The sequence below is a fragment of the Amphiura filiformis genome, chromosome 15, assembly GCF_039555335.1.
Source record: "Amphiura filiformis chromosome 15, Afil_fr2py, whole genome shotgun sequence".
Classification (NCBI taxonomy): domain Eukaryota; kingdom Metazoa; phylum Echinodermata; class Ophiuroidea; order Amphilepidida; family Amphiuridae; genus Amphiura; species Amphiura filiformis.
Genome location: NC_092642.1, coordinates 29,550,562 through 29,578,211, shown reverse-complemented (window position 1 = coordinate 29,578,211; position 27,650 = coordinate 29,550,562). Strand labels below are relative to the sequence as shown.

Genomic DNA, 27,650 nt, shown 5'->3' with positions numbered 1-27,650 from the left:
TGTATCTTGAGTTCTGAGCTGTAAAACATTGTTCATTCTACCTAAGTTTTAACACTCGGTCGCATGTCATAAGTTGGGTATGCTAAAAGGGTGGAGGGATTACACTTTTCTGAAAATTGCGATACAAATTTGATTGGCTTTCCATAACCCCATATCCTACAGCAGTGGTTGATACCTCATTTTAAGCCTAATATTATACTCTTTCAGTCTAATGAAGCATATAATTATACATTATTCAGTAAAAAAATCACATCAGTTGAAATGAAAAATGCCAGGGGTGGAGGAGCAGGCGGATGTGGAGCAGGCGGATGCGGGAGTGTGCAATAGGGCCTATGTGAAAATTCACATGTCAATGATGTCAGCATGTCAAAACTACCAGTTACTTTTTCAAATCTAGAGAGGTTATGATGTATTGACAGCTTTGAATGTTGAATTTGTACAACTGAAACAATTACTGAATACTTAAGGTGGTACTACACCCCCTGATAAATTTTGTGACTAATTTTGCATTTTTCTCAAAAAGTAACTACACACTGGTAACAAAAGTTATATATTATAGGGGCAAGGAATCCAATTACTTCACTGAAATTTCAGTGATTCAAGACAAAGGGTTCATTATATATGTTAAGAAATGAGGTGCATTCTAGCGGTACCTCTTTTCTTATCATATTTTATGTACCGATTGTCTTGAGTCACTGAAATTCCAGTGTAGTAACTTGATTCCTTACCCCTATAATATACATAACTTTTGTTACCAGTGTGATATTATTTTTTGAGAAAAATGCAAAAATAGTCACAAATTTATCAAGGTGTGTAGTACCACCTTAAAAACTTATATGTTCCATTTTTTCATTTTTAATGAAATCCTAGTTGAATTTCAGTATTTTTAGCAATATGCTAAATGTACATTTCTCTTCTTTATATTCATTTCCTCAATAATAGAATAATCACCTCGCTAATTACTCGTAAAAAGGTCATTGACCTTCACAATGTAATTAACATACGCACAATTATTTTAAATAGTTCATTTGAAGCATTAATGCATCGAGAACATATCCTCTAAATCTGATGACATTCTTGCATAAAATAAAAATTTTACAGTCATTTTTGTAATTGAGGTCCGATTTGAGAAAAACGCATAATGAAAATTGAGATTTACATAGGCGCCTGTGTATTAATTCATTAGTAAAAGCATTATCTCAAAAATTAAGCATGTGTTAAGGTTACAAATGGTTTTAATTATTAGAGATTGTCAACATATACAACATATCAAAAAATACATTTTTTGTCATTTTTGACCTTGTAATGGAAATTGTACCCAACTTATGACATGCGACCACTCTTTAATGGCATAGTTAGCATCCTTGAAAATCTTAGATTTTTTAGATCCTTAATATGAATGGTCAGGTTCATTACCATCAATCATGAGATATGGCCATGACAATGAAAATAAGTATTATAATAATAATAATAAAATAATAATGCATTTATAATGCGCCATCTATCTAGACAACCTATTCCGAGGCGCAAACATTGAACAATTAAAAATTAACACACAATTATAAAAACAGTCACATATAGAAGTCAATTGTCATAAGCAATCTTAAACAGATGAGTTATTAAAGTCTTTTTGAAAATATCAAGTGAATCACAAATACGCAGATTTAAAGGAAGCAAGTTCCAAAGTGCAGGTGCACAAGCATAGAAGGCCCGGTCGCCAAATGATGAAGAAGTCCGTGGAACTGAAAGAAGATGCTTATCCGATGATTAGAAGGTTACGTGATGGAATATATAAATTGATAAGTTCACTGATATAAGAAGGTGCCATGTCATGGAGCGCTTTCCAGGTGAGAAGAAGGAGTTTGAAATGAATGCGATACCAAATTGGTAACCAATGCAGGCGTTGTAAGGCGGGTGAAATATGGTCAAATTTCCTAGCCCTTGTGAGCATGCGTGCAGCAGCATTTTGAGCCTGTTGAAGTTTATTGAGTGGTCGTTCAGTGATTCCATGTAATAAAGCATTTCCATTGTCAAGACGTGATGTGACTAAAGCGTGGACAAGTGTTGCAGCAGTATCATAATCGAGCACTTTGCGAATTTCATTAATGTTTCTAATCTGAAAATAAGTTGATTTGCACACATTTTTGATGTGGTCGTCCATTAAGAGAATGTTGTCAAATATAATTCCTAGCTTGCGAGTATTAGTAGAAGCTTGAATGTTGGCAGAATCAATTTGAAGAGAGTTAGAGCGAAGTTTTGATTGATTATATTTGGAGGTGATAATAAGAAGTTCAGTTTTGTCATCATTTAATTTCAATTTATTTACAGTCATCCATGATTTAATGTCCTTGATACATAATTCAATTTGCGATCGTGAAGAAAATTCATCTGATGCACTATCTAAATCAAAAGATAAATAAAGCTGTGTATCGTCGGCGTACATGTGAACTTGTAATCCATGCTTGCGGGCGATGTTAGCTATTGGAGACAGTAAATGGTGAAGAATTGAGGTCCTAATACAGATCCTTGGGGGACACCGAAAAGGAGTGGAATGAATGATGACAAACAACCATTGATGTTGACAGCCTGCAATTGCGATATGTGATTGCATAAAAATTGAATGTAGTTTTCTCAAATGTTTTGGAATTTAAAAACATATTATCTTGTTTTGCCAAATGAAACAGTTTAATCCTAATCGTTTAGTTAGTTCTAACTGGCAATTTTAATATTTGGCAAATTTGAAGGGAAATGGGGCCAAATTATGCAATTCTGCATATTTTCTTACAATATTGTAGCCACAAATTCTAAGACTTGGCACAAGTCTAAGCATTCAAAATCTTGAATAAAGGCTAAGAGTTAGCTCATAATTGAATATTTTATGTCATTTTTGACAATTGGTTATGAAAAAGATTAGAAAAAAATTAGAATGCATAACTTGAATTTAGTCTTTGGGCTTGGTTATCACAGCATGAAAAACAGCCTAAAAAGACACTGTCCCTTGTTTCCAAAAATTGACCAAATTTATAGTAAAATTTGACTTTTGTTGCCAGTTAGAACTAAGTAAAGGATTAGGATTTAGTTATGTTTCTTTCATCAAAAAAAGGTAATTAATATTTATTTAATTCCAAAAAATAAGTGCTGTATTTTTTTCTGGAATAGGGAGTAGTGCAGAGTGGTCTACAGGCACTGGGTATGTCTGTTTATGAGAGAAAACATAAAAACACTTTCTAAAAATGTACGTAAATACAACATGACTTTTGATTCACTTCTTTCAACTTCAGCTTTGTTTATTAAGCTAATTTTCATCTGGAGAGGTATATTCTACAAATCAGGACTGTGTACAAGTATCTACATGTAATAATATGAAAAGAATTGAATTTTTGTTGGTAATTTTCAGCTCTTTTATAATTTACTTATTCTACTTATTTTACCATTTTTTACCGGTAATTTACCGTAATTTACCGGTAATTTACCGCCATTTTTAATTTGCCGGTAAATTAACAACACTGCTAGCTACCATGCTAGTACCATGCTCACTTACACACACATTGCACAGCAAGGTCAGTCACCGGTCTATTGTCAGTACTCCAGTAGCCTTAGTCAGATGTCCTTCGGCCCATTATGCGTTCTATTAAACAGGTCGGAACAAAATGGCCATGCGTGGCGGTGGATTCAACCTACCATGGCGATTTCTGCCATGAAGATATCGGGGCGATTACACTGTGCATCAGCAGTACGGCCATCATGGCCATCTCAGTACGGCCATACTAAAGTTAATTTGTAATTACTTCCGTGGTCCAAGCTATTCGCCAAGCGTAGACGAGCGTACCCATTGGTCGTCGGCGCGGCGCGTAGTAGGTGACCTGTCCTTGTAACTTCTACGCGATCGGAATTCATCAGCGCGTACCCGGACCACGGAAGTAATAAAAATTAACTTTAGTCTTTCAGCGGTACATAGGCATGCACTTTACGTTTATGCACAAATCAATTGTAGTCCCGGCCCGCCGGGGATAGCGGGGACCTACCGGGGGATGTAATTTTGGAAACTGTTACAAACATGTTACAGTCCCGCTTAGTCCCGCCCCTAGCCCCGGGCACCATGTTCAAGTCCCCATGAGTGTTTCCCCGCATACGACCGGCACAGTTGTGAGTACTCTTCTATTACGTCCCGGGTACACTCCCGGGGTAGATCCCGGCCTGTTTGAGAGGCATTACATCCCCGTACACTCTCCCACTACGTCCCGCACTGCAGGGACACATTGAGCTGTTACATCCCCGGCCAAGTCCCGGCTCGGACCCCGCTATTGCCGGGCCCCTGGGGGCTCAGGACTACAATTGATTTGTACATTAAGAAGAACATACAATGTTATGTATGTACCTAGTATTTGTCAGAATTTTGTACCTCGTGCATCAGTCATGCAGTATGCAGATGTTGTTGACCCAGACTGTACACAAGGAGAATGCTGCTCGATATGATAAATCCAAATCATGAAAATTAAGAAATTTAGTACAAAATCATAAAAATTAAGAAATTTTGCAAAGCAAATTGCTGCATGAAGATTGCAGGTTTTGCCAACTCACAGGGAATGTTGAACTCATCCAAAAGATGAGATCAACTTTGTTGTGTGAGAGACAATATTCTTTAAATTTTTATTTCTGAAATTATTTTAGAATGGCAGTGGATTCCTCCAAAGTTGACATGGACTCATCAGATTGGCCAGGACGTTGGAATCATGTACGCAAACTACTGGAAAGGAGCGGACCATTCGCTCACCCAGATTTTGAGCCAAGCCCAGAGGTAAAAACAACCAAAATCTATATGAAGTTTTGAGAAATTTATAGACCTACATAGAAAATATCTATTCCCGGCATTGTAGTGAGTGAGCAAGCAAGTGCATAAATGAATGAATGAATGAATGAATGAATGAATGAGTAGGTGAAGGAGAGTGTGAAAGTAGATGCTAACTCCCCAAAATCCTTGAGTTTATCCCCTTTGTGTCCAGTAGTGTTATATACCCAGATTATTATTTTTTTTGGGGGGGGGTGTGCCCACTTGAACATTTTAAGGGAAGGGAAACCCAAACATTTGGCTAATTTTGGGCCTCGAAAGCGGACATTTCAGATTTCTTAATTTGAATGGGAGATGTAGATGTGGAGGGCAAAAAGAGCCCATGATTGGGGGATAAATCCCACCTCGCTCCCCTGGCACCACAAGTACTTGGGTCCGCTGGTGTTTTTGTGCATTCCTTGATTCATCTTAGTCTACACCTATTTTCACCCTGGTGTGGCAGTGACATCAGCAGTGCTCATTTCATTGGGCACAGCTTCAAATTGATGTTTGGTCAAAGTGCTGGCATACATACACACTCGCTTGAAGATACTGCATTGATGCACACTCAAAATAGCTACCTTACGCATTGATATCACTGCCACATTGGGGTTAAATATGGTATAGATGGAAGGTGCTTCACAAAACCTTTTTTCATGTCTTTTCCCAACCTAGATCTTGGACTTTATGCTGGAGAACTGTAGGATATTAGTTGTGGGTGCTGGTGGTCTTGGCTGTGAAATACTCAAAGATTTGGTAAGTGTTTGTTTGGGGTGTTTCATCATTTTTTGGACAAACACATAGAACCTGATATGACCATTGACCAAATTGGTGAAAGCTATATTCTAAAAGATTAGATATTTAAAGCATTTCAATTTGAGTTCAGAGTGACTGCTTTTGCCACTTTTCCCTATTTTAAATTTTTACTCTTACATACACATTTGAGTTTATTTGTCCTGCAATGGAATGTTTAACTCTTTACTATAACAAGTACAGACTGACCCTACACCTTTATCTTTGAAACTCTGGATATCTGCTGTTACATTTCTGATGTGTGTGTGTCACATTTGCTGGATGCATGTGTTTTAATTACATTTACACACAGGGTCTTAGCTAGCCACCCGTCTGGCCGTCATTTTCGATGGGGAGTTTGCTCCTGGGACGGGTAAAATTAATGCCTTTGACAGATGCAATATTATAAATTGTATGTTTTGAGAAGCTAATTGACCGTTTTAGTAGACCCAATTTGTAGAACAAGGCAATGACAGGCAATTTTATTCAAATGACGGGCAACCCTCAATTTCTAGCTAAGACCCTGTTTACACACACCCCACACCAGAACACATATCACCTTGATTTTATAATTTCTCTGTACAGGCTCTGTGTGGCTTCCGTAATTTTGATGTCATTGATATGGACACGATTGATTTGTCTAATCTTAACAGACAGTTTCTGTTCAGGTAGGATTGGTGTTGCTTGTTGTAATTTTGTGTTCTTGACCACACTATAATTTTTGGCGTTAAAACAAATCAGCTTTTGGCCTTACACAAAATAATGTTATCTCTCAGGTGGTATAAGAATAATACTGTTATATACACCAGGCACAAAAAGAAACTCGTCAGTTATATTCATCCTTGCTGTTCAATAACTTGATAATTTTGGATTATTCTGAAATATACATTTTGTTAATTGGATTTCGCTTTCTGATTTGACACACTGTTCGTGAAAAACGAACAAGAATTGACCAAGATATGCGCCTCCAAAGCCTCAACAGTTGCATTTTCAACGATTTTCAATGGGAACGCATCGTTGTATTGCACACAAGCATCACGGGCCAATCAATCAAGCACACAGTGTAACAGGCAGAATTGAGTCGTTAAAATTGCATCTTTCCATGTTGGGGTTTGAGAGTCCATCCTTCCTCAATGTTCACGAACAGGGTGTCAAATGAGAAAGAAAAGTCCAATTAACAAAATGTATATTTCAGAATAATCCAAATTATCAAGTTATTAAACAGCAAGGATGAATATAACTGACGAGTTTCTTTTTGTGCCTGGTGTAGATATCTATAGGCCACTCAGGTGATAGATGGACAGAGGCCATTGCAACAGACACAGGGTTTAATTTACTGCATAAAACATCAAGAAGGAGAACATATCCCTGAACAAAGCTAGATCTTTTGAGTGGAAAATCAAGCCCCGGGGACTGAAATCTCTGAGGAGAACTGAATACGCAACATTTGTTTTAACAGAAAAATCATCCACAAAGACATTGGACTATGTAAACCTGGCCTTACAGGTATGGCTTGAAAATAATTGCAGTTAAAAATATGCATAATTTCCTAATAAGATACGCCAAATAACCCACAAAAATAACAATATTCTCCACAATGGATGTATCCGGGAAAGCAAAATGTCCCATTAAATGCTACAAATTTCACTGTAAAATCATCCACAAAGACATTGGACTATGTAAACCTGGCCTTAAAGGTATGGCTTGAAAATAAGTGCAGTTAAAAATGTGCATAATTTCCTAATAAGATGAGCCAAATAACCCACAAAAATAACAATATTTTCCAAAATGGATGTATCTGGTGAAGCAAAATGTCCCTTTAAATGTTACACATTTCACTGTAGGGTTTCTTGATTTCACATATTTTCCAGGCATAGCTCCAAACTCACTCATTTATATTAGTTGACATTCTTTTTGCCAATCTCTTCTTGTCTCTTTTCCCAGGTTAAAGGATGTTGGGCAGCCCAAGGCAAATGTAGCAGCAGATTTTGTCAACAACAGAGTGCCTGGATGTAAAGTTACACCGTATCCTTTATTTGAAAAAAGAAACCCAAATGATGGATAAATAACTAGGAAAACAGCATATTGATATCAAAACTTGTGTTCACTAGTATAACATCACTGTCCTCGTATATGTGCCAGTTACCTATTCATGCACTACACTGTACGTGCGCTACCTCAATCATCCTTGGGCTAACCTCTTTGGCTAATCCAGACAGATACCTTGTCAGTTTTTCACTTGTCCAAGTGTGAACCTTAAATTATGCATTTGTCATAACATATCTATAAAGAGCTCTTTTGATCATTCCTTAATAATTTGTTACCAGACATTTTAAGAAGATCCAAGACTATGACGACACATTTTATAGGCGTAAGTATTATTAACAGTAGCAATTATGGGATTGAATTTTGGTAGGTAATTGTTGCCATGGAAGGGATAGTATGATTTTACAAGTTGACAATCTCAGTGCTGTTTTTTGATTTTGAGAATGTGATCAGCGAAATGAAACTTTGGAATTTGATTATGAGTATGTCTGAAGTGCCGCATCACTCATCAGGTCTGTGGATTGATCATTATTTTAAAGTTCATGCATGTCAAGATATAAGGAAAGATCTTGGGTTTGTTTTCCTGATGTCATTTTCACCAAATAGCATCTGGTCCAGTATGTGTTCTTGCTACTGGTACGACACAGGGGGAGCGGAGGTATATTTACATGCTGGTCACCCCACCATGGTTAGATTGCACATACATCTCAGGGGTCATTGCAGAAGCATCCACATAGCGACCCCTGGCTTTTTTTTTTTTTTTTTATATGTACAATTCTGCAACGCAGTATAATTGCACTTTGGTGTATTTTGTGCATGTATAAATACGCAAAATGAAGAAAGCGATGTCTTAGTTATTGTACTCACTTGTAAGACCTTGAGTATAACACTTCTTTTTAGTCTAGTCATCTTTGTAAATATGAAGCTAACATTTCTAACCATTGTGACTGCAATACCTAACTACATGTACATGTACACCTATACTTGTGAGACAGTATTGTCCACCTGACAAATCGCCAGACCCTGCAGTCCCATGCTGCCAGCCCCACCTCCCTAATGACAGGTCAATGCTCAAATGGCCTCCTGTTGAAATTGCCTGTGATTGTCATGATCACTATGGTCCAAGTCTTCCATTGGGCTGCTCCCAACTCTAGTCTTAAAATTATGGGAATGTAACATTTCTCCATTTCACTAAGACCAATGAAGTGACATTGACTAAGTTATGTATTCATTTTTTTGTTGTACTCCTCAGAATTTCACATCATTATCTGTGGTTTGGATTCTATTGTTGCAAGGAGATGGATGAATAGTATGCTGGTAAGAGCTTTGTATTTGTATTTGTATTTCATTTGTATTTTGATGTATTTTGTTTGACCCCTGGGCCAGACTGGAAATCAGTGTGGACCACTGAGTTTGTTCCCCAGGCAAAATAAGATCTAATAAAATAAAATAAAATAATAATTGTGTAAAATATTTTATTTTACATATGTAAAACTGTGCAATGAGTTTATATTTACTCAGTTTAACACTTTCATAGTGCATATTAACTTAATTGTTTTTATAAATTTATTTTGCAATTCCTAATGCAAAGGCAAAATTTGATAGCTAAATCTACAAATTTTTCTCTTGACTGCAAACGTGTGCAGTTCCTGCAGTTACCATATTCCACCTAATTAACATCCATCCCCCAATAAGTGCCCCTATAACATTTTTCAAGTGACAGTTGTCCAAGCAGTAGTACCCTCTTTTTGGTGCAACTGTACAACAAAATTCCATCAAATGTCTGAACAAAATTACCTTGAATTGGTAACACTTGGTGTTTTCTCAAAAAGAAAGGTGCAGAAATCTATTTATTGTTTTGGCTACCATAAATTATTCATTTTCAAGATTGATTGTCTTTCTGTAAAGTGTGTAGAGGCAATGTGGGTTTGTCATGGTGCATCTTTAAGGATTTTTTTCTTCTTTTTTCTATTCTTTTATTTAGATAAGTATGTTGAACTATGAAGATGGCATTTTAGACCAGACTTCAATCATACCTTTGATTGACGGAGGGACAGAAGGATTTAAAGGCAATGCAAGGGTCATCCTTCCTGGAATGACTGCTTGTATAGAATGTACACTAGAACTATATCCACCACAGGTAAGGAAATACAGAGCTCCAAAAGAAAGAAGCAACCAGTTTTATACAAATATTGGAGATATGAATAAAAAGGAGGTTAAAAGCTATCTAGGTGCCAGCCTGTCAGCTTTACCAGTATGATAAAAGATGTTAATGCCTGGATATGTCTTGACATAAAGAAACAAAAACAACAATGGTCATCTAAGAAATAGTAAATTATTTTCTTAAGCTTATGTTGTATTTATTTAAGCTTAACCTTGGTAGATTAGGCCCATAGCTGAATACTACAGATGACTTCTGTTACTGCTGAAGATTTCTATTGCAGATCACACCTCATAGACATAGCAAAGATCTTTTATATTGACTATGTGCATAGTATGTGTGAGGCATGCAATAGAGCAAATTGTATCTTATCAAAATGCTTAGTAAGCCATTTAGGGCGAATTTCTCGATGGGTGGCTTAGCAGTTGGCTAGTCTAGCCGCAAGGCTTAAGAGGTCGTAAGACCAGGCTTAACTGAAAACACATTCCCCGAAGCACGGCTACCATAGCCTCGAGGCTTTGTTAGCCTGTGGGCCAGGCTTGTAGGATTAGCCCCAGGCTTCGGTAAAATTTGCATTTCTCGAAATCAGTCTTCTGTAGCCGTAGTCTACGCAAGCCTGTTAGGCCAGGCTCAAAGCGGCTTTTCTTGGCCCTGCCTCAGAGCAGGTCTTAGGTCGTAAGTCATGGACTATTTGAATTGACAAATTGCTTAAATTGTAATGCAAAGTTTTTCTTCCATATTTTTGAGAAATCGAAATAGCTGCTGTCTTTCATTCAACATAGAGTAGGCCTAAGTAATAATTATTGTTCGATTTAGTTGAACATTTCACTATTTTATTTTAGTGTTCATTCCAAGTCTGTTAAACCTGCTGTTGCTCTAAGGCCTACTCATTTTGAATGATGAACTTTCTTTTGGAGCAACGGTGTCAAAGGGTGCAATTAAAGCGAGACGCAATCTTGGCGTCAACTTGCTGTCGTGGCGTCTTCAGGAGAGGAACGATCCTTTTCTGAAGTATTCGGATACCAAATTTAAATTGCGCTGCCGATTCAGTAAAGGCAATGTTTTAAGGCTTACTGATCTGCTTGAACCTAACTTGTAACGGTCAACAACGGTCAAGGAACAACTCTCTCCTTCCTGTTCAACTTCTACAAGAAGTACCCCCCCCCCATATTTGACATGTCCAAAAACCTTGACGTTCCACATTAACTTGCTACCATGCTTTCCTCTTTTTTGCCTGAGATTTATTATCGGACGCCTTGCTTTCAAATTTGGCTGCAAAATATGCAGTAATTCAATTCTGTATACATTTGTATCTGTATACATCATCATCATCATCATCATTTGCTTTAGGCCTACTTTTAGGGGAATCAAAGTTTCCTTTTCTATAGGCTTGCAGTTTGACCCTTTTGAAATGAAAAAAAAAAATAATGTGTCGAGTAAAAAGTATAGAAGTATCATTCATGCAAGCAGGACTCATAATAAAGTAAAGTGGAAATAAAATAATACATAAAAGACACAAAAACAGAAAAAATACTAGTCTTGCATCAAGTTGTGTATGCGGTGTAAGCCCAAGCACAAGACCGCCGGTCTAGGCTAGTCTTTGCGCTGGTAACCTTGTTAGTACGGTAAACAGTGAAGGACAACAGCTTATGCACATCTACCTCCAACTGCCTATACAATAAGTCGCTGGTAGAAAGGGACGAGGTTGTCAAGCGTTAAGCCTGCGAGGGCACTAAGACCAGCTTGAATTTGCGTTCAAGAAATCCGGCTACAGTTAAGACTCGGGCTTCGAGAGCGGGCTATGCTTAGTAGCCTCAAGGCCACCTTAAGCCTAAGGCTTACTAAGACTTCTATCGAGAAATTCGCCCCTAATGGTATGTCTGTTTAATGCAATGTGACCTCCAGTGCTCCAATCAAATGAAATAAATCTATATACTTGGGCATTGTATAATAATTAAAAGAGTAGAAACATGCAACAAAATGTTTGTTTTAATTTCATATGTTGTAATTAAATTGCTACTTTTGTTTGTCCATTTTGCAGATAACCTTCCCAATGTGTACAATAGCACACACGCCCAGGTTACCTGAACACTGTATAGAGTATGTCAAGGTTTTACTATGGCCGCAGGAACATCCATTTGGAAGTAAGTATTATAATGCCACTTTGAGTGTTTGTGTTTGTATGTGTGCACATTGTGTGCATGCAAAAGAATTTGTTGGGCCCAACAAAATATAAAAGTTACTAAATTAACATTAACTGACTTAACCCTAACCCGCCTGTATACTACAAAATACTACTTGATATATGCGCTGTTCGTGCGTGCATCCAACGTGGTGTGATAACGCAATCGCCCTAAGTGATATATATTCATAGGCACGATTTCGCTGGCCAGCAAAGCCCAAGACCCGTGGCAAGGTATCGCCGACCGAGTGCTTGGCATGCGAGGGGCTCGGGTTCGAATCCCACCCACAGCAAACAACTTCTTTCCTTCTTTTCTCTCTTTATTCTTTCCTTCTTTCCCTTCCCGTCGCCAAAAAGCCCTTAGGGGGTTAGGGTTAAACTATGGGGTCATGGTATGCGTATTCATTATTCACTCAGCTAGATGCACTGGGAGATTAACCCTTACACTTCCCAGGAGTCTTGCTGTACACATTTTGACTCGCTCTTGAACAAAGCCCCCAAAGTCTTAATCTTACTAAATCTTACCCAATTTCTCATTGGTTCTTGAGCATGAAAACAATTTCCCTATAAGTAGTATATTACTAAAGTAAACCCACATTTTGTAAAAATTGTGCTCCAAATGGCTTGAATGGCTTCATTTTGAAAATATTTCCCATTTGAAAGTACCAATAAACACATGGAACAATAAAAAGAACCATCAGTGTCATGGGTGACTGATGGCATTTCAGAACCAAACCAAATGTTATCCCAAAATCTTCTGAACAGCACTTGCCTGCCGGTAATTTTCTTTGTAACTATCGGGATGATTAAATTGGAAAAAGCTTTACTATAGAGTCAGTATTTAATGTGTGCTGTAAGCCAGTCTGATATGTGACGCGATCAAGCAAAATCAGTTGGAACTCGCAAATATTGATTTTGAGATATAGCCAAACAAAGGAAACTCTTGTTTTGGAAACTGAAAACTCTTGTTTTGGAAACTGAAAAAACAAAAATGCAGCTTTGTAAATGCTTTTTACCATATTGTAAGAAACTGAAAATTTAATATTTCTGAGTTCCGACTGATTTTGCTTGATCGCATCACATATGGTGCCTGACACTGTATTCTATATTAATACTCATCATATGGTAGGATTGCTTGTTTAACAGTCATGTATGCTTCAAAGTAGTCTTATGGTGAACCAAGTGTCCAAGAGGTTTTTTATTTGCATATTTAGTTGGACTTTCATACAGGCTTTCATCAAAATCATGGTTTCTCATCGGCTCTCCATCTGTTTTGCCTGCCTCTTCCAAATGCACCATTGGATCATTAAAGCTGAATTTATACTCGATCGCTTTTGCAGAAAAGCGTTTCTCACGCATGCTCAGTGTTTACTTACATTTCCAGAGCGTCAAGCCGATCAATCGATTCAAATCGCTGAGGCAAAAATGACGTCGCTTTTGCAAGTTGAAGAAATCTCAACTTCCCAGCGATATTGCTTGACACGTGAATACTTCAACCAATCACATACAACCAATTGGATCTATTATTTTGCTAATTGATTTACCTTTCTCGATTATTAAATTTTGGTGATGAATTAATTAAAAGCAATAATTATTGACAGCAACTGATGTTTTAAAAATGTATTTTGTGGCATTTAGAATATTTTAATTGTCGTCTGCAATGGCTATCGCCGTAATAAGTATAAATACAAAAGCGTCAAGCGATGCATCGCAAAATTTGGCGATTGCCCATCACTTTTCAAAAGCATTTCATCGCAATCGCTCGGCGATCGAGTATAAATTCAGCTTGACATGAAATTACCAGACTGTTAAATATCAAATAATGTCAGGTCATTTCAGGTGGACCCAATGGTGTGTTTGGAAAAGGCAGGTCTTTCAAAACACGCAAAAAAACCGGATCTTGAACAATCATTTTGATACAGCTTGTAGTGATATTCTTTATGTTTATTATTGTTAACCCATATCATTTGTGCTTATTTCCTCAGATGGTGTGCCTATTGATGGGGATGATCCTACACATATACAATGGATATTTGAGAAATCACAAGAAAGAGCTGATCACTATAACATAGGAGGCATAACATATAGACTTACACAAGGTATGTAACCAAATAGTAGCAGAAATCAGTCAAACAAGCAAATTTAATGTCTAGGTTAATCAATCACATACTATGTGGGAAGCTGTCTCCCTTAAAATTGGAAGATATTTAGCCTTTTTTGTAATTTTTAACCCTTTTTTTTGACAATTTTCATCAAAGTTCCCCCCTTGCATTGCCTCCCCCCTTTTGTACCTCCCTCTGAAAAAGTACTGGCTATACACTACTGCTGTAGGCATATAGTAGACATAAAATAAGTTTATGATAGACTTCCATTATGAAGACCAAAGGCTTGGCTACACACACTTCAGATTCTATCCAAATAAAGCTACATGTATTTACAGTGTTTGAATCCATATTTACCTATTACAGGAGTAGTGAAGCATATCATACCAGCAGTAGCATCTACCAATGCAGTGATTGCAGCACAGTGCTGTACAGAAGCTTTCAAGATTGCATCAAGGTAAATTGTACAAAAGAATGAAAAGGAGAGAGAATCAAGTGTTGTATTGATTTATTATAGGGTGGGGGTGAAATAGGTCTAACCATACTGGAATGTGTATCATTGCAGTCTTTGCAACACAGTGTTGTACATAAGCTTTAAAGATTATGCCAATGTAAATGTACATGAGAACTGAGTAGTAGAGCAATGCATGCATGGCATGCTCAATCTGAGGCTATTGACGGATGTGTTGATACTACGCTTTATTCTGTGCAGTATGCGTATTGTTATAGAAGGCCATACTACTGGCTGTATGCATTGTAATGTACAAAAATTAGACTGGGTTTGGAACAGTAACCTCAGATCATGCACTGTCTAGAAGCATGTGTTGTATTAACTAATAGGAGAGAGAGGAGTGAATTAAGTCCTGGCAGGAATATGTATCAATGAAGTGAATGCCTCACAGTGTTGTGCATAAGCTTTCAAGATTGTGCTGTAGCAAATTGTACAGGAGAAATAATAGCAAATGTTGTAATAATAGGGGAAGGCAATTAATGCTTGCAGCACAGCCTATATACATGTAAAAAGTCATGTATATAGCATGATATATATGCGCACCTCAAATTGAGCATCGTCGCACAGACGTTACTTGCACACACAGAACTGGTAAAGTTAACTATATATGCATGATCCTAAAACCTAGAATTGGGGGGAGTTATTGCTGATAACAGATCTGAGATGATCCTGTAGTCTTTTAGAATTGTGTGTGACCTTAAACATGCCTTGTATTACTTTTCTGCAGTACTGGGCTAATAGCTTACCCTTAAGGGAAGGGGTATGAACATTTGGACAGTATTTCAGGGGTGTGAAATCTCCTCTTTTAAGCTGAATTCCTCTTTTTTGGAAATTCCTTTGAGGCAAAATTTTAGCTTTTTCTTTCATTTTCAGCCCATTTTGAGCATATTTCAGTGCTTTGCCTCTTTTTTCCTCTTTTTTGAACAAAGTTCCTCTTTTTTCAATAGAGGTCACTCACACCCCTGGTATTTATTGTGGGACATTAGAGCACATCAGACATATCGAATTGCATTCTGAATACGAAGAATGTCATTCTGATATCAAATAATTTTGATTTTTTGAAATTGCAATGCAATACACATTTTATGGCAAATCATTAAAATTGATATTTTGATATTTAACAGTACTCGAGTAAACTTTATAAATCTGATGATTAATACTTAACGTGTATGTAGGTGGGATGAAAAGCCGACGATCAATTGAAAATTTTGACCTTTCGTATTGAAGATATGGATTTTTTCCCCAAAACACCAACAAAAATAGGTCTTTTTGGGAAAAAAATCCATAGCTTCAATATGAAAAGTCAAAATTTTCAATTGATCGTCGGCTTTTCCTCCCAGCTACATACACTTTAAAATATATCATTAGATTTATAAAATTACTTTGAGGACTGTTATTTTATATATCAAAATTTGAAAATATCAAATTTTTATAATTTGTCATAAAATTTGTATTATATTGTGATTTTCAAAAATGAAAATTATTTGATATCAGAAAGACATGCTTCGTATTCAGAATGCAATTCGACACGTCTGAGGTGCTCTCATGTTCCATAAAAAATACTGTCGAAACGCCCAAAACGCTCATTCCAGATCCCTTAATGTGATGCCACATGGCTTCCCACTTTGATTAGACGTGTTGCATGTGTGTGTTGCATGTGTTTGTTTGTATGTTTCCATGTTGAGTTCTGAATGTTCTCCATGTTTGAAAATATTTGTATTAATCTTCTGAATTATAAAAAAAAAAATCTTTAATGTGACTAATGAACCAGGTGGTGCTACATGCATACTTCAAAACAATCAATATAGTCTGAAAGAGGTATGGCGTGAGGCTGCAGAAACATCTGAAAGTCTCAGTTTGATCACCAAACATATATATATTTCGGCTTTTGACTAGTAATATGAATATTTTGAAGGAAACTCAAGAACATTTTGTTTTCTTCAACTTTGCCACAGGTGGGCTCAAACCCACAAACGTTGTTTTGAAATTAATATCTTAGACCGAGCAGTGGTAGATTACAACACCTTAGAATGCTCGGCCACTTCGTCACCTTCAGAGTTCTGCAAGATTGCGTTGAGGTAAAATATGCATTGATATCATTTGGAGCATAAGTGGAAGAAAGGTGACGGCAAAATGTAGCAGGGTTGGCACAATTTAAATCAAATGATTTTTTTAATTTTTTACCATTTTCGATCAATTTAAGTTAATTTCTAACTTAAATTGACCGTTTTAATTCATTTCTAATACTTCACTTTTGGATACAATTAAATTACCTCTATCATGTAATTTTATTTATTGCTAAAAATTAATCTGCAAGGTGCAGAATTCAACAGGTTTTTCCCATGATATTACCAAATTTATTCTTTGAAATTTTCATTGTAAAAACATGTATTGATTTTTTAAATACCCTATAGGATTATGTATATGTCTAGCATTCCACTGGTCTCTTTTGACTTAATCATGGGGTATGGCAGGTCTTGGAATAAAAAATAATTAAAAACATTGATTTAAAAAAAAAATCTGATTTAAATCAAATAAGGGATGGGGCAGTGGATTAAACATTATTCTTGAAGTTGCTTCTATTCTAACAATGCTAAAATTGATCAAAGAGTGTTGTGGCATCTATTGATGTGAAGCTTTGATGCTGCAATCTCAGAACAAATTGTTTGAACACTTTACAGGCATAATTGGAAAAGGTCCTCCTTCTATACGCATACAATGTTGGAATGCACAATATGCTTATCATCACTATGTTCCCCTTACATTAATTGATGGGGAAAAAAGTAGGGGTGTATGGAACAGGAACATTAAGGCAACACTATTATAATTCTTTTTACTTTCAATTCAAATAGTACTCGCATTGTGGTAGGGCAAGTGTTTGAACACATTTTTTCTGAAATTGTAGTTCTTTTCATATATGAAGAATGTCATTCTGATATCAAATAATTTTGATTTTTGAAATTACAATGCAATACACATTTTATGGCAAATCATTAAAAATTGATATTTTTGATATTTAACAGTACTCGAAAGTAAACTTTATAAATCTGATGATTAATACTTAACGTGTATGTAGGTGGGATGAAAAGCCGACGATCAATTGAAAATTTTGACCTTTCGTATTGAAGATATGGATTTTTTCCCCAAAACACCAACAAAAATAGGTCTTTTGGGAAAAAATCCATATCTTCAATATGAAAAGTCAAAATTTTCAATTGATCGTCGGCTTTTCCTCCCAGCTACATACACTTTAAGAATATATCATTAGATTTATAAAATTTACTTTGAGGACTGTTATTTTATATAAAAAAATTTGAAAAATATCAAATTTTATAATTTGTCATAAAATTTGTATTATATTGTGATTTTCAAAAAATGAAAAATATTTGATATCAGAAAGACATGCTTCGTATTCAGAATGCAATTCGATAGGTCTGAGGTGCTCTCATGTTCCATAAAAATACTGTCGAAACGCCCCAAAAAACGCTCATTCCAGATCCCTTAATGTGATGCCACATGGCTTCCCACTTTGATTAGACGTGTTGCATGTGTGTGTTGCATGTGTTTGTTTGTATGTTTCCATGTTGAGTTCTGAATGTTCTCCATGTTTGAAAATATTTGTAATAATCTTCTGTTTTCTAAAAAAAAAAATCTTTAATGTGACTAATGAACCAGGTGGTGCTACATGCATACTTCAAAACAATCAATATAGTCTGAAAGAGGTATGGCGTGAGGCTGCAGAAACATCTGAAAGTCTCAGTTTGATCACCAAACATATATATATTTCGGCTTTTGACTAGTAATATGAATATTTTGAAGGAAACTCAAGAACATTTTGTTTTCTTCAACTTTGCCACAGGTGGGCTCAAACCCACAAACGTTGTTTGAAATTAATATCTTAGACCGAGCAGTGGTAGATTACAACACCTTAGAATGCTCGGCCACTTCGTCACCTTCAGAGTTCTGCAAGATTGCGTTGAGGTAAAATATGCATTGATATCATTTGGAGCATAAGTGGAAGAAAGGTGACGGCAAAATGTAGCAGGGTTGGCACAATTTAAATCAAATGATTTTTTTAATTTTTTACCATTTTCGATCAATTTAAGTTAATTTCTAACGTAAATTGACCGTTTTAATTCATTTCTAATACTTCACTTTTGGATACAATTAAATTACCTCTATCATGTAATTTTATTTATTGCTAAAAATTAATCTGCAAGGTGCAGAATTCAACAGGTTTTTCCCATGATATTACCAAATTTATTCTTTGAAATTTTCATGTGTAAAAACATGTATTGATTTTTTGTAAATACCCTATAGGATTGCGTATATGTCTAGCATTCCACTGGTCTCTTTTGACTTAATCATGGGGTATGGCAGGTCTTGGAATAAAAAATAATTAAAAAAATTGATTTATAAAAAAAAATCTGATTTAAATCAAATAAGGGATGGGGCAGTGGATTAAACATTATTCTTGAAGTTGCTTCTATTCTAACAATGCTAAAATTGATCAAAGAGTGTTGTGGCATCTATTGATGTGAAGCTTTGATGCTGCAGTCTCAGAACAAATTGTTTGAACACTTTACAGGCATAATTGGAAAAGGTCCTCCTTCTATACGCATACAATGTTGGAATGCACAATATGCTTATCATCACTATGTTCCCCTTACATTAATTGATGGGGAAAAAAGTAGGGGTGTATGGAACAGGAACATTAACGCAACACTATTATAATTCTTTTTAGTTTCAACTCAAATAGTACTCGCATTGTGGTAGGGCAAGTGTTTGAACACATTTTTTCTGAAATTGTAGTTCTTTTCATACTATGGGTAAACCAATGTTTACCATTTTCTAAAAGTCTTGTCTTTTTGTTTGTTTGTGTACATGTGTTTTAATAGTTTAATAAAGGTGTGCAATGTTACTGACGATTTGTGAGAAATTCATGAACAGAACTAGACAATTTGCAAATAAAATCACCCTTTGCCATTTTTTAAAAATTAGTGCAAATAGTAGTGCTAAAATGAGTTCTGTTAACCCTTTTTTAAATAAACATAAAAATTACTAAAAGTCAGAAATATTTATGTGTGTTGTGTCGAATCCGTGTTTTCTGTGACACATGTTGCATTTCCCATAAGAAAACAACTTTGGTCTCTAAATAGAAGAATTTTGCATTCCTCTAAATCAATTTCTGTTGATTTTCTACTTAAACTTACTTTTCTTTGACAGTTGTTGCAATCCTCTCAATAACTACATGGTGTTCAATGACACGGAGGGACTTTATACCTACACATTTGAAGCTGAAAAGAAGGTAAGCTTAAGGTGGTACATACTACACCCCCTGATAAATTTTGTGACTAATTTTGCATTTTTCTCAAAAAATCACTACACACTTGTAACAAAAGTTATGTATATTATAGGGGTAAGGAATCCAATTATTTCACTGAAATTTCAGTGATTCAAGACAAGTGGTTCATTATATATGTTAAGTAATGAAGTACATTCTAGCGGTACCTCTTTTCTTATCATAAATAACTTTTGTTACCGGTATGTGTTATTATTTTTTGTGAAAAATGCAAAAATAGTCAAAAATTTATCAAGGGGTGTAGTACCACCTTAAACAACATGACACTGGGAATGTTCATACATGGTGACAGATACACAAAACACACCCCTCTTGTAGATGCTGCCAAGTGTGGAGGTCTGTTTGTTTTCCAACTGGGGAGATTCACACACCCACATTCAAACTGGGGAGATTTTTTTACACAAATCTCACAGCAACCGTCATACTGTGGAGGTTGCTCTAATCAGAAAATGACAGGTGGTATACCCCCCTCTATGGCTCAAAAACCCCATTTTTGAGGTTATCTCCAACTGTGGAGCTCCACGGTTGTTAGCAGACTCCACAGTTTGAATGTGACAAAACACACACACCTCCACAGTTAGAACCATTTACACAAGTATATGAGATATTTACCTCAAATATTATAAAAGTTACCTGCAACAGTTCAGAGTGCTCAATAAATATTACTGTAAAACAAAGAAAAATCTTGTATAGACAGTGCAGCGACGAGCTTGTCTTTTGATAAAATTTTTATCTGTTTTTAGCTTGTTTTTTATTATGTTCTTACTTGCATGACTTATGTATATATTGGTCTTGCGTATTTTATCACTTTTGTCTAGGATACATTTCTGTAGTGTAAGATTTTAAAAATGCTCTCTGTGTATTTTTTATATCTATTTTGCTGTTGTAGATTATGAGTTTACTGTAAAGCGCACTGAGACCTTGTTACTTGCGCTCTATAAATGCCTTTTTATTATTATTATTATTATTATTATTTTGAATTCAGATAGTTACCTCAGAATTTGGAAGCGTATGTCCTTTTGTTGCCTGGTGTTCTTTCTATTATTTAAGAATTTACATAATTGATGATATTATAAAGTGTAATTATATATCTATAGCCTGAAAGAACTGTATCATCGGTAACATTAATTTTTGGCTATTTTAATGCACAAACCAACCAAAACTAAATAGTTGACGTGGTTAAGGAATAAAACAATTTATACATTTTGAATGTTGACAGTTGACCCCTCTATTCTTAAAATATAAGAATTGTACAAATATACCTCATTTTCAACCTGTCCACTCCCACAGAGTCAAATACCAATCAATGACATATGCATGCCTCATGCGCAGTGATTGTCACTCCTTATACAGATTATTAATTGATTGTTGAAACTGTGGAACAGTTTGAAAATGAGGTGGTTTTGTAAAACTCTTTTATTTCAAGTACGGGTAGGTCAATTGTCAAAATTAAAAAAGTATCCAATAGCTTATTATTTCCACATCATTTGCTTAGTTTTGTTTTTATTTGGGCATTACAAATTAAAAAAAACCCAAAAATTAAGTTTCCAACGATACAGTTCTTTCAGGGATACCTTGTAGAATAGTTTACACTGACTTGAATTTATGATGTGTATTACGATGTCCTCATCAGAAGAAGTCCAGTGTTGTGATGGACTTGCCCTTTTGGTGACTTTTGATTACCTTATATTGATTTTTGTGCTAAAAGGCAATCATTTTGTTACTAGAATGTATATGAAGTCACATTTATGTAATTTTATATTTCTTTCCTTTGTTTTCAGGAGAATTGTTTAGCATGTAGTCAAGTTCCTCAGAAAATCCCATTATCAAAGGATGCAACTTTACAGAACCTAGTAGACCATCTCACAGAGAGCCCTGCCTTGTAAGTTGTAATATTAGTCATCTTAAGAAGAAAAAAGAGGGGACATTTTGGTTCAGGAGTGATCTTAAAAGCATGTCTCAAATTGCACATATTGATGGTCAAGTCAACTAACTATCAAATTGGTTAACACAAAATTTACAGGTTCACTACTACTAAAGGTTGATTTTAATTGATTTTTTTGGCCCCCACATATATGTGGGGCTTATGTTATCATCCAGATGGTTGTTTGTTTGTTCCCTTGTTTGTTTGTTTCTTTGTTTGTTTGTCCGGGCGGAAGCAAATTCATTAATCCACTCTCCAGCTTAAACGCTTTCATCGATCAACTTCATTATTATGTTTTCAGGGTTATTAGGAGTTAAGAAAACCTAATAATGATAATATTGGATGGCTTATTTCGCATGATACCATAACATATCGGATTCGTCATACAAATATCGAACTCGCCGTTGGCTTGTCCGATATTTTTATGACTCATCCGATATGTTATATTATTATGTCTTCAGAATCTTGGCTCCTATACTTTGTACATAACCGGGCTGTCTGATAAATTTGTGTATCGGTCCCCTGGAGCTACAGGGTTTTTGTGTATCGGTCTGTAACCTCTTCATAGAGTGCACAGTTCATATACTTGATATGCAGAAATCACCATTGTATGTCTATTTAGGTGTGATTTTTTTTTTTTTGCCGTGACCAAGAATCACATTTTTGACCAAAAATCACAATTTTGACCAAAAATCACATTTTTGACTAAAAATCACAATTTTGACCAAAAATCACTTTTTTGACCAAAAATCACTCTTTTGACCAAAATCACATTTTTGACCAAAAATCACATTTTTGACCAAAAATCACTTTTTTGACCAAAAATTACTTTTTTGACCCAAAATTACATTTTTGACCCAAATTCACACATTTGACCAAACACATTTCTGAAAAGAAATCACATTTTTAAGCAAAATCAGGTTTTGACCAAAAATCATGTTTTTACTAAAAATCATGTTTTTGACCCAAAAAAGATTCTGAAGACATAATAATGATAAAATTGGACGGATATTTTCGCATGATACCTGAATTTATTGATCTCGCTAGAGTTTTCAAATATCACGCTCGACTTCGTCTCGCGTGATATTTGAAAACTCTAGCTCGATCGATAAATTCAGGTATCACGCTCAATCCATCCAATTTTATATCAAACTTGGTACGGTGATAGGATACAGTGGCCTGATGTGCTGAATAGTTTTGTGTCATTTTATTTGCATATATATGAATATTAATGAGCTCATTTGCATATTTTGCCTTCATTTCCATTAATCCACTCTCCAAACGCAATCACTGATCAACTTCAAGCTTGGTATTGTGATAGTATATGGTGGCCTCATGTGGTGTATAGTCTTGTGGGGGCCACCTTAATTAAGAACCGTGTAATTCTAGTTTTTTTTTACTTTTGAAATTTTGTTAGTAATGTTTTAAATAATTGTACTGGCTTTTTTTCAAATATAAAAACCAAATGCGGTACAATTTCTCTCAAGAAATGAAATGCATGAAACAAACTTTGGTTTTTTTTAGCCTGAGAGTGATTTGTTGTGTACTCATGAAGAGGTCAGATGCAAAACTTGGATGTATCCAAATTTTGACTGTTACATATTTTTTTTTAATCAATTTTTAATAATTTGCCATAAAATTTGTAATATATCCCAAATTTCAAAATATCTCACTCTCACGTGTGGACAGCTTTAGTTGTAGTTGTTGTTCTCTTGGTTCTATTTGATATATCTGCAGTGTTCCTGTTGACCATCGCATCCTTTTGAAGAGATTACAAATTGTTTTCGGAGACATAATTGCCTGCAAAAGCAGGGCAACCAAACAATTTTTAGTTTGAATTTATTTGATCAACTACTTTATATATATGTCTCTTTTTTTCAGACAAATGAAAGCCCCTGGTATTATGACAACAGTAAATGGCAAGAATAAGACATTGTATATGCAGAATGTAGAAGCTATAAGGAAGAGGACAAAGGAAAATCTACCAAAGAAACTCACAGGTAAGAGATGCTGACCATTGCTCAGAGGTAGTTGCAGTGCATGGAAAGTGACTTGTGTATGAAATCATATTCAACCTGCTACCACGAAAATAAAGTCGCAAGTTGGTAGTTTCTAGACATCCTGGATGCCGAATTGATGTTCCTTGTTTGCAGCACACCTGTACAAACCAGTAGTATGTCCTTTGTGAATGCCCCACTGTGTCCCCATTCACAGAGGATATACAGACATACTATTGGCTTGAACATGACAGGTGTGTGTGAACAACGAACACCAACATAGCAGCCAGGGCGTCTCAAATCTACCAACTTGCGACTTTATGCTCATTTTATGGTAGCAAGTCATATATTTGACTGGTTGACATTGTATGTACATTGGGTTTCATCCACACTATAGTTCCATGTCTGAAGTGGATTCCCAGACAATGTAGTTGCAGTGATCAGTGATGATGGTGCTCAGTCCTTTAATGGCCACACAGTGTCCACACCAGATAAATAATTATTTCTTCCTAGCACAAATAACGTGGAATTGTAATAACGCCACCAAGTACCACTTCACAAAATATACTGAACTATAGGCCTATACTCCATTGATAAGTGACGGGCGATTGGTATTTCACCAATAAGATAGCTTGCTTTTCCGAACACAAGAAAAGGAGTCCTATCTGATTGGCTAGAAATCCATCACTATCGCTTAGCGGTGTAGTACAAACTATACTTATTCAATTCCATTTAAATCAATATTCTATTATTGACACAGAAAATTAAAAAAAGTTGTATAGTGAATGCTTCATTGAACAATAGAATTTACAATCTTATTTAAATATATTCTATAGCCAGCGAAATCAATGCTGTTAGCACGTGCGGTTTGAATATGCTATCCGACTTATGCATGGTGGTGTCATATTCTTTTGATACAACTATTTCCTAAACAGTTGAATATATCACATTATTATCGTACGATTTAAAAACATTTTGGTGAACTTGCAGTTTAACATATGTGTTGAAAGAATATGGCAATGGCAGCTGAGTGTATTGAACTTCCAGTTAGTGCATTGAAAACAAAACCTGACAACAAATCGAATTTGCTGATTTTTCTCGGGATAGCAACTATAAAGTGCGTAATGAGCATGCACAGATCGTAAAAATGAGTGATTTTAGAAACGCCACATTCGTAATGGGGAAGAAACATGTATTTTTATCGTAACCGGTGGTGTGCTTAGCCTGAGTCGATCGGCCTGTCTCTAACAAACTCGCAGGATCTGCTCCATATGAGGGCAACAGTGGCAAATTTGAAATTGAGAGAAAGGCAAAAATGTGGAGTAAAAAAAACAATAAAATACATAAGAAAATACACATCACAAAACTTCAGAACTTTTGAACTAAGTTTTTAATTATAGTAACTCAATTTTCAAAAATGCCTCCTTTGGCTTGCATGGAGCAGATTGTGAAATCATGAAATATTTAAGAAAATGTTACGGATTGAGCTGTGTTTTGTGCTTCTTTCCACGCATTCAGTTGTTGATCTGAAGCTGTAAATATCACACAACTTTTGAATTATTGTTTGTTTGTGATTTTCCCGCTTATCACTTAACAAAAATGAGTTGCCCCTGTAAACAAAAATGCACAATTTATTGGTCTCACATGCAATGGAATACTCTCAACCAACATTCCATATGCCTTGGTACTGAAGTTTGTTCGACTTATATAAGGCGGAAATTATTCGGCTTTTGTTACCGCACGGCGTGCACGCGTCAATAAAGTCCCAACTCACGCTCGCGTAAATTCACATAAGTGTGCGCCAGTCATGCATTACGCAACACACAACTAGCATAAGCATTGCGAACTGTTGCAGATAACTTTTATAATATTTGAGGTAAATATCTCAATATACTTGTGTTGAAACGTGAAAGCTTGTTTTGTGTATCTAATGCGGTGTTATGAGTTTTATTTTTACCGCCTTATATAAACAAACAAACTTTAATTAATGAAATTTATGTATACATATTTGTTTTGATTTGCAGAGCTTGGTTTGATAGATGGCCAAGAGGTCATCGTAGCAGATGTCACCACACCCAACTCCCTGGTATTTCTTCTCAAATTTCAAGAAAAGAAAAATGAGAAATAAACTTTACAAGATGATATGCAGCTAACAAAAACTTATACACAAAGGAGTGTATCCTACCTGTGTGAACAGCAGCGGATGTTGCAGAAATAAAGCCAAAATCCTCACTTTTTTTTGCTTGTTACAGCTTTTAACCCCATGAGAACTACCTGCCGATTGGCCAAAAAGAAGTTTTCATTATCAATTAGACTAATCAGCAACATTGTTAGAATAATTTCACCTCACAAAAAAATTGGGGTGAATTATTTGCAAAGGTCCATTCTGATTGGGGATTAAGTGAAGATATCATGTAATTGGCAATGTTAGATTGGCAGGTAGTCCTCAGGGGTTAACATATTGGTGTGAACATCGCATATACTGACAAATAAGAGACGGGTATAAACCGTTCATGTCTACACCACTTTGTATTATATTGACTATAGAGGGTGATGTAATCAAAAATATTAAAGTATAAAGCTGTTTATGTCATGGTCACTACTCAAGCTCGGCGAATCGTGAGAGGGATTTCACAAGCTACACTACCAGATTCCTGTTGCAACGGCCCAGAGGTACACTGCTGCCCAGCTACTTCATTGGTACTCTAGAATACCCACCCGTGTGGGTACTTCAGAGTACAAAACATCGGAATCATGCATATAGTACACACTGGTACTGGATTGGTACTCTAGAGTAGCCACAAAGTAACTGGGCAGCAGTGTACCTCTGTGGTTGACAGCAATAGTATACAAATATATACTGCCATGAGAGGTTCTGGTTAAAACTATGGGCCCGAGGTGAGATCAATAGTATTAATTGATCTCAACGAGGGACCATAGTTTTAACCAGAACCTCTCATGGCAGTATATATTTGTTTTATATACTTCATTAATATGTTCTTTGTTCATTGATTGGTTAAAAGAAAATTATTTGACGTTTTGACTCTCCAGCTTCTATCCTGAGTGAACACAACCTATATTTTGCCCTTCAAAAAAAAATTGAATAGGCTAAAATTACAGCAGCGCGAAATCACGCTTTGGTAGTTTCGCGTGCGTGGACTGTTCCGTCGCGATCGAATGCGCCGCATGCGGAAGGCATGGTCAAAAGTACTATTCGGCTTGGAGGTACTATTTACGGCTCATCCGGGACATTGAAATACTATTTACAGCTTAGAGGTACTATTTACGGATAGGAGTACTGATGGTAGAACTATTTTTGGTCATGTGATCCACTTTTAACCAATCAATGAACAAGAATATATTAATGAAGTATATAAAATCTGGTAGCATACGTAATGAATGATTTAATAGTACTATGGTATTGGGCAGTATGCAGAAATTGGGCTATTCCATTTTAAAAATTCACCCTCCCCCTGTAGAAGGTTTTGGAAATATCTTCCACAGAGGGAGTATGAACTTCAAATAGAACTAGCACATTAACAACTCGGTTTGAAACTCACCCTCCCTCTGTGGAAGATTCAGGTTGAATATTTCTCAAAGGGTGCATGAAATTCAAATGGAAGCTGCTTAATGTGCTAATTCCATTTGAAATTCATATTCCCCTGTGGAACATATTTCCAAAATCTTCCACAGAGGAACTGTGGATTTTAAATGAAATAGCCCATTATGATTATATGTGACATGA

At 35.9% G+C, this 27,650-nt stretch overlaps 1 protein-coding gene across 1 annotated transcript in view; it reads left to right on the top strand.

Annotated features, from left to right (window-relative positions):
* The window catches only part of LOC140171484 (NEDD8-activating enzyme E1 catalytic subunit-like), a 35,392-nt gene extending 8,394 nt beyond the window's left edge, over positions 1-26,998 (top strand). Inside the window, exons 2-15 of the mRNA XM_072194753.1 lie at positions 4,672-4,798; positions 5,504-5,584; positions 6,206-6,288; positions 7,565-7,645; positions 7,948-7,991; positions 8,919-8,983; positions 9,651-9,806; positions 11,869-11,971; positions 13,995-14,108; positions 14,478-14,568; positions 19,849-19,930; positions 21,766-21,866; positions 23,790-23,908; positions 25,930-26,998. Of these exons, the coding sequence (XP_072050854.1) occupies positions 4,672-4,798; positions 5,504-5,584; positions 6,206-6,288; positions 7,565-7,645; positions 7,948-7,991; positions 8,919-8,983; positions 9,651-9,806; positions 11,869-11,971; positions 13,995-14,108; positions 14,478-14,568; positions 19,849-19,930; positions 21,766-21,866; positions 23,790-23,908; positions 25,930-26,033 (1,351 nt within the window). The 3' untranslated portion in view covers positions 26,034-26,998. The remainder of the gene's footprint in view (positions 1-4,671; positions 4,799-5,503; positions 5,585-6,205; positions 6,289-7,564; positions 7,646-7,947; positions 7,992-8,918; positions 8,984-9,650; positions 9,807-11,868; positions 11,972-13,994; positions 14,109-14,477; positions 14,569-19,848; positions 19,931-21,765; positions 21,867-23,789; positions 23,909-25,929) is intronic.
* Positions 26,999-27,650: the final 652 nt, after the last annotated feature.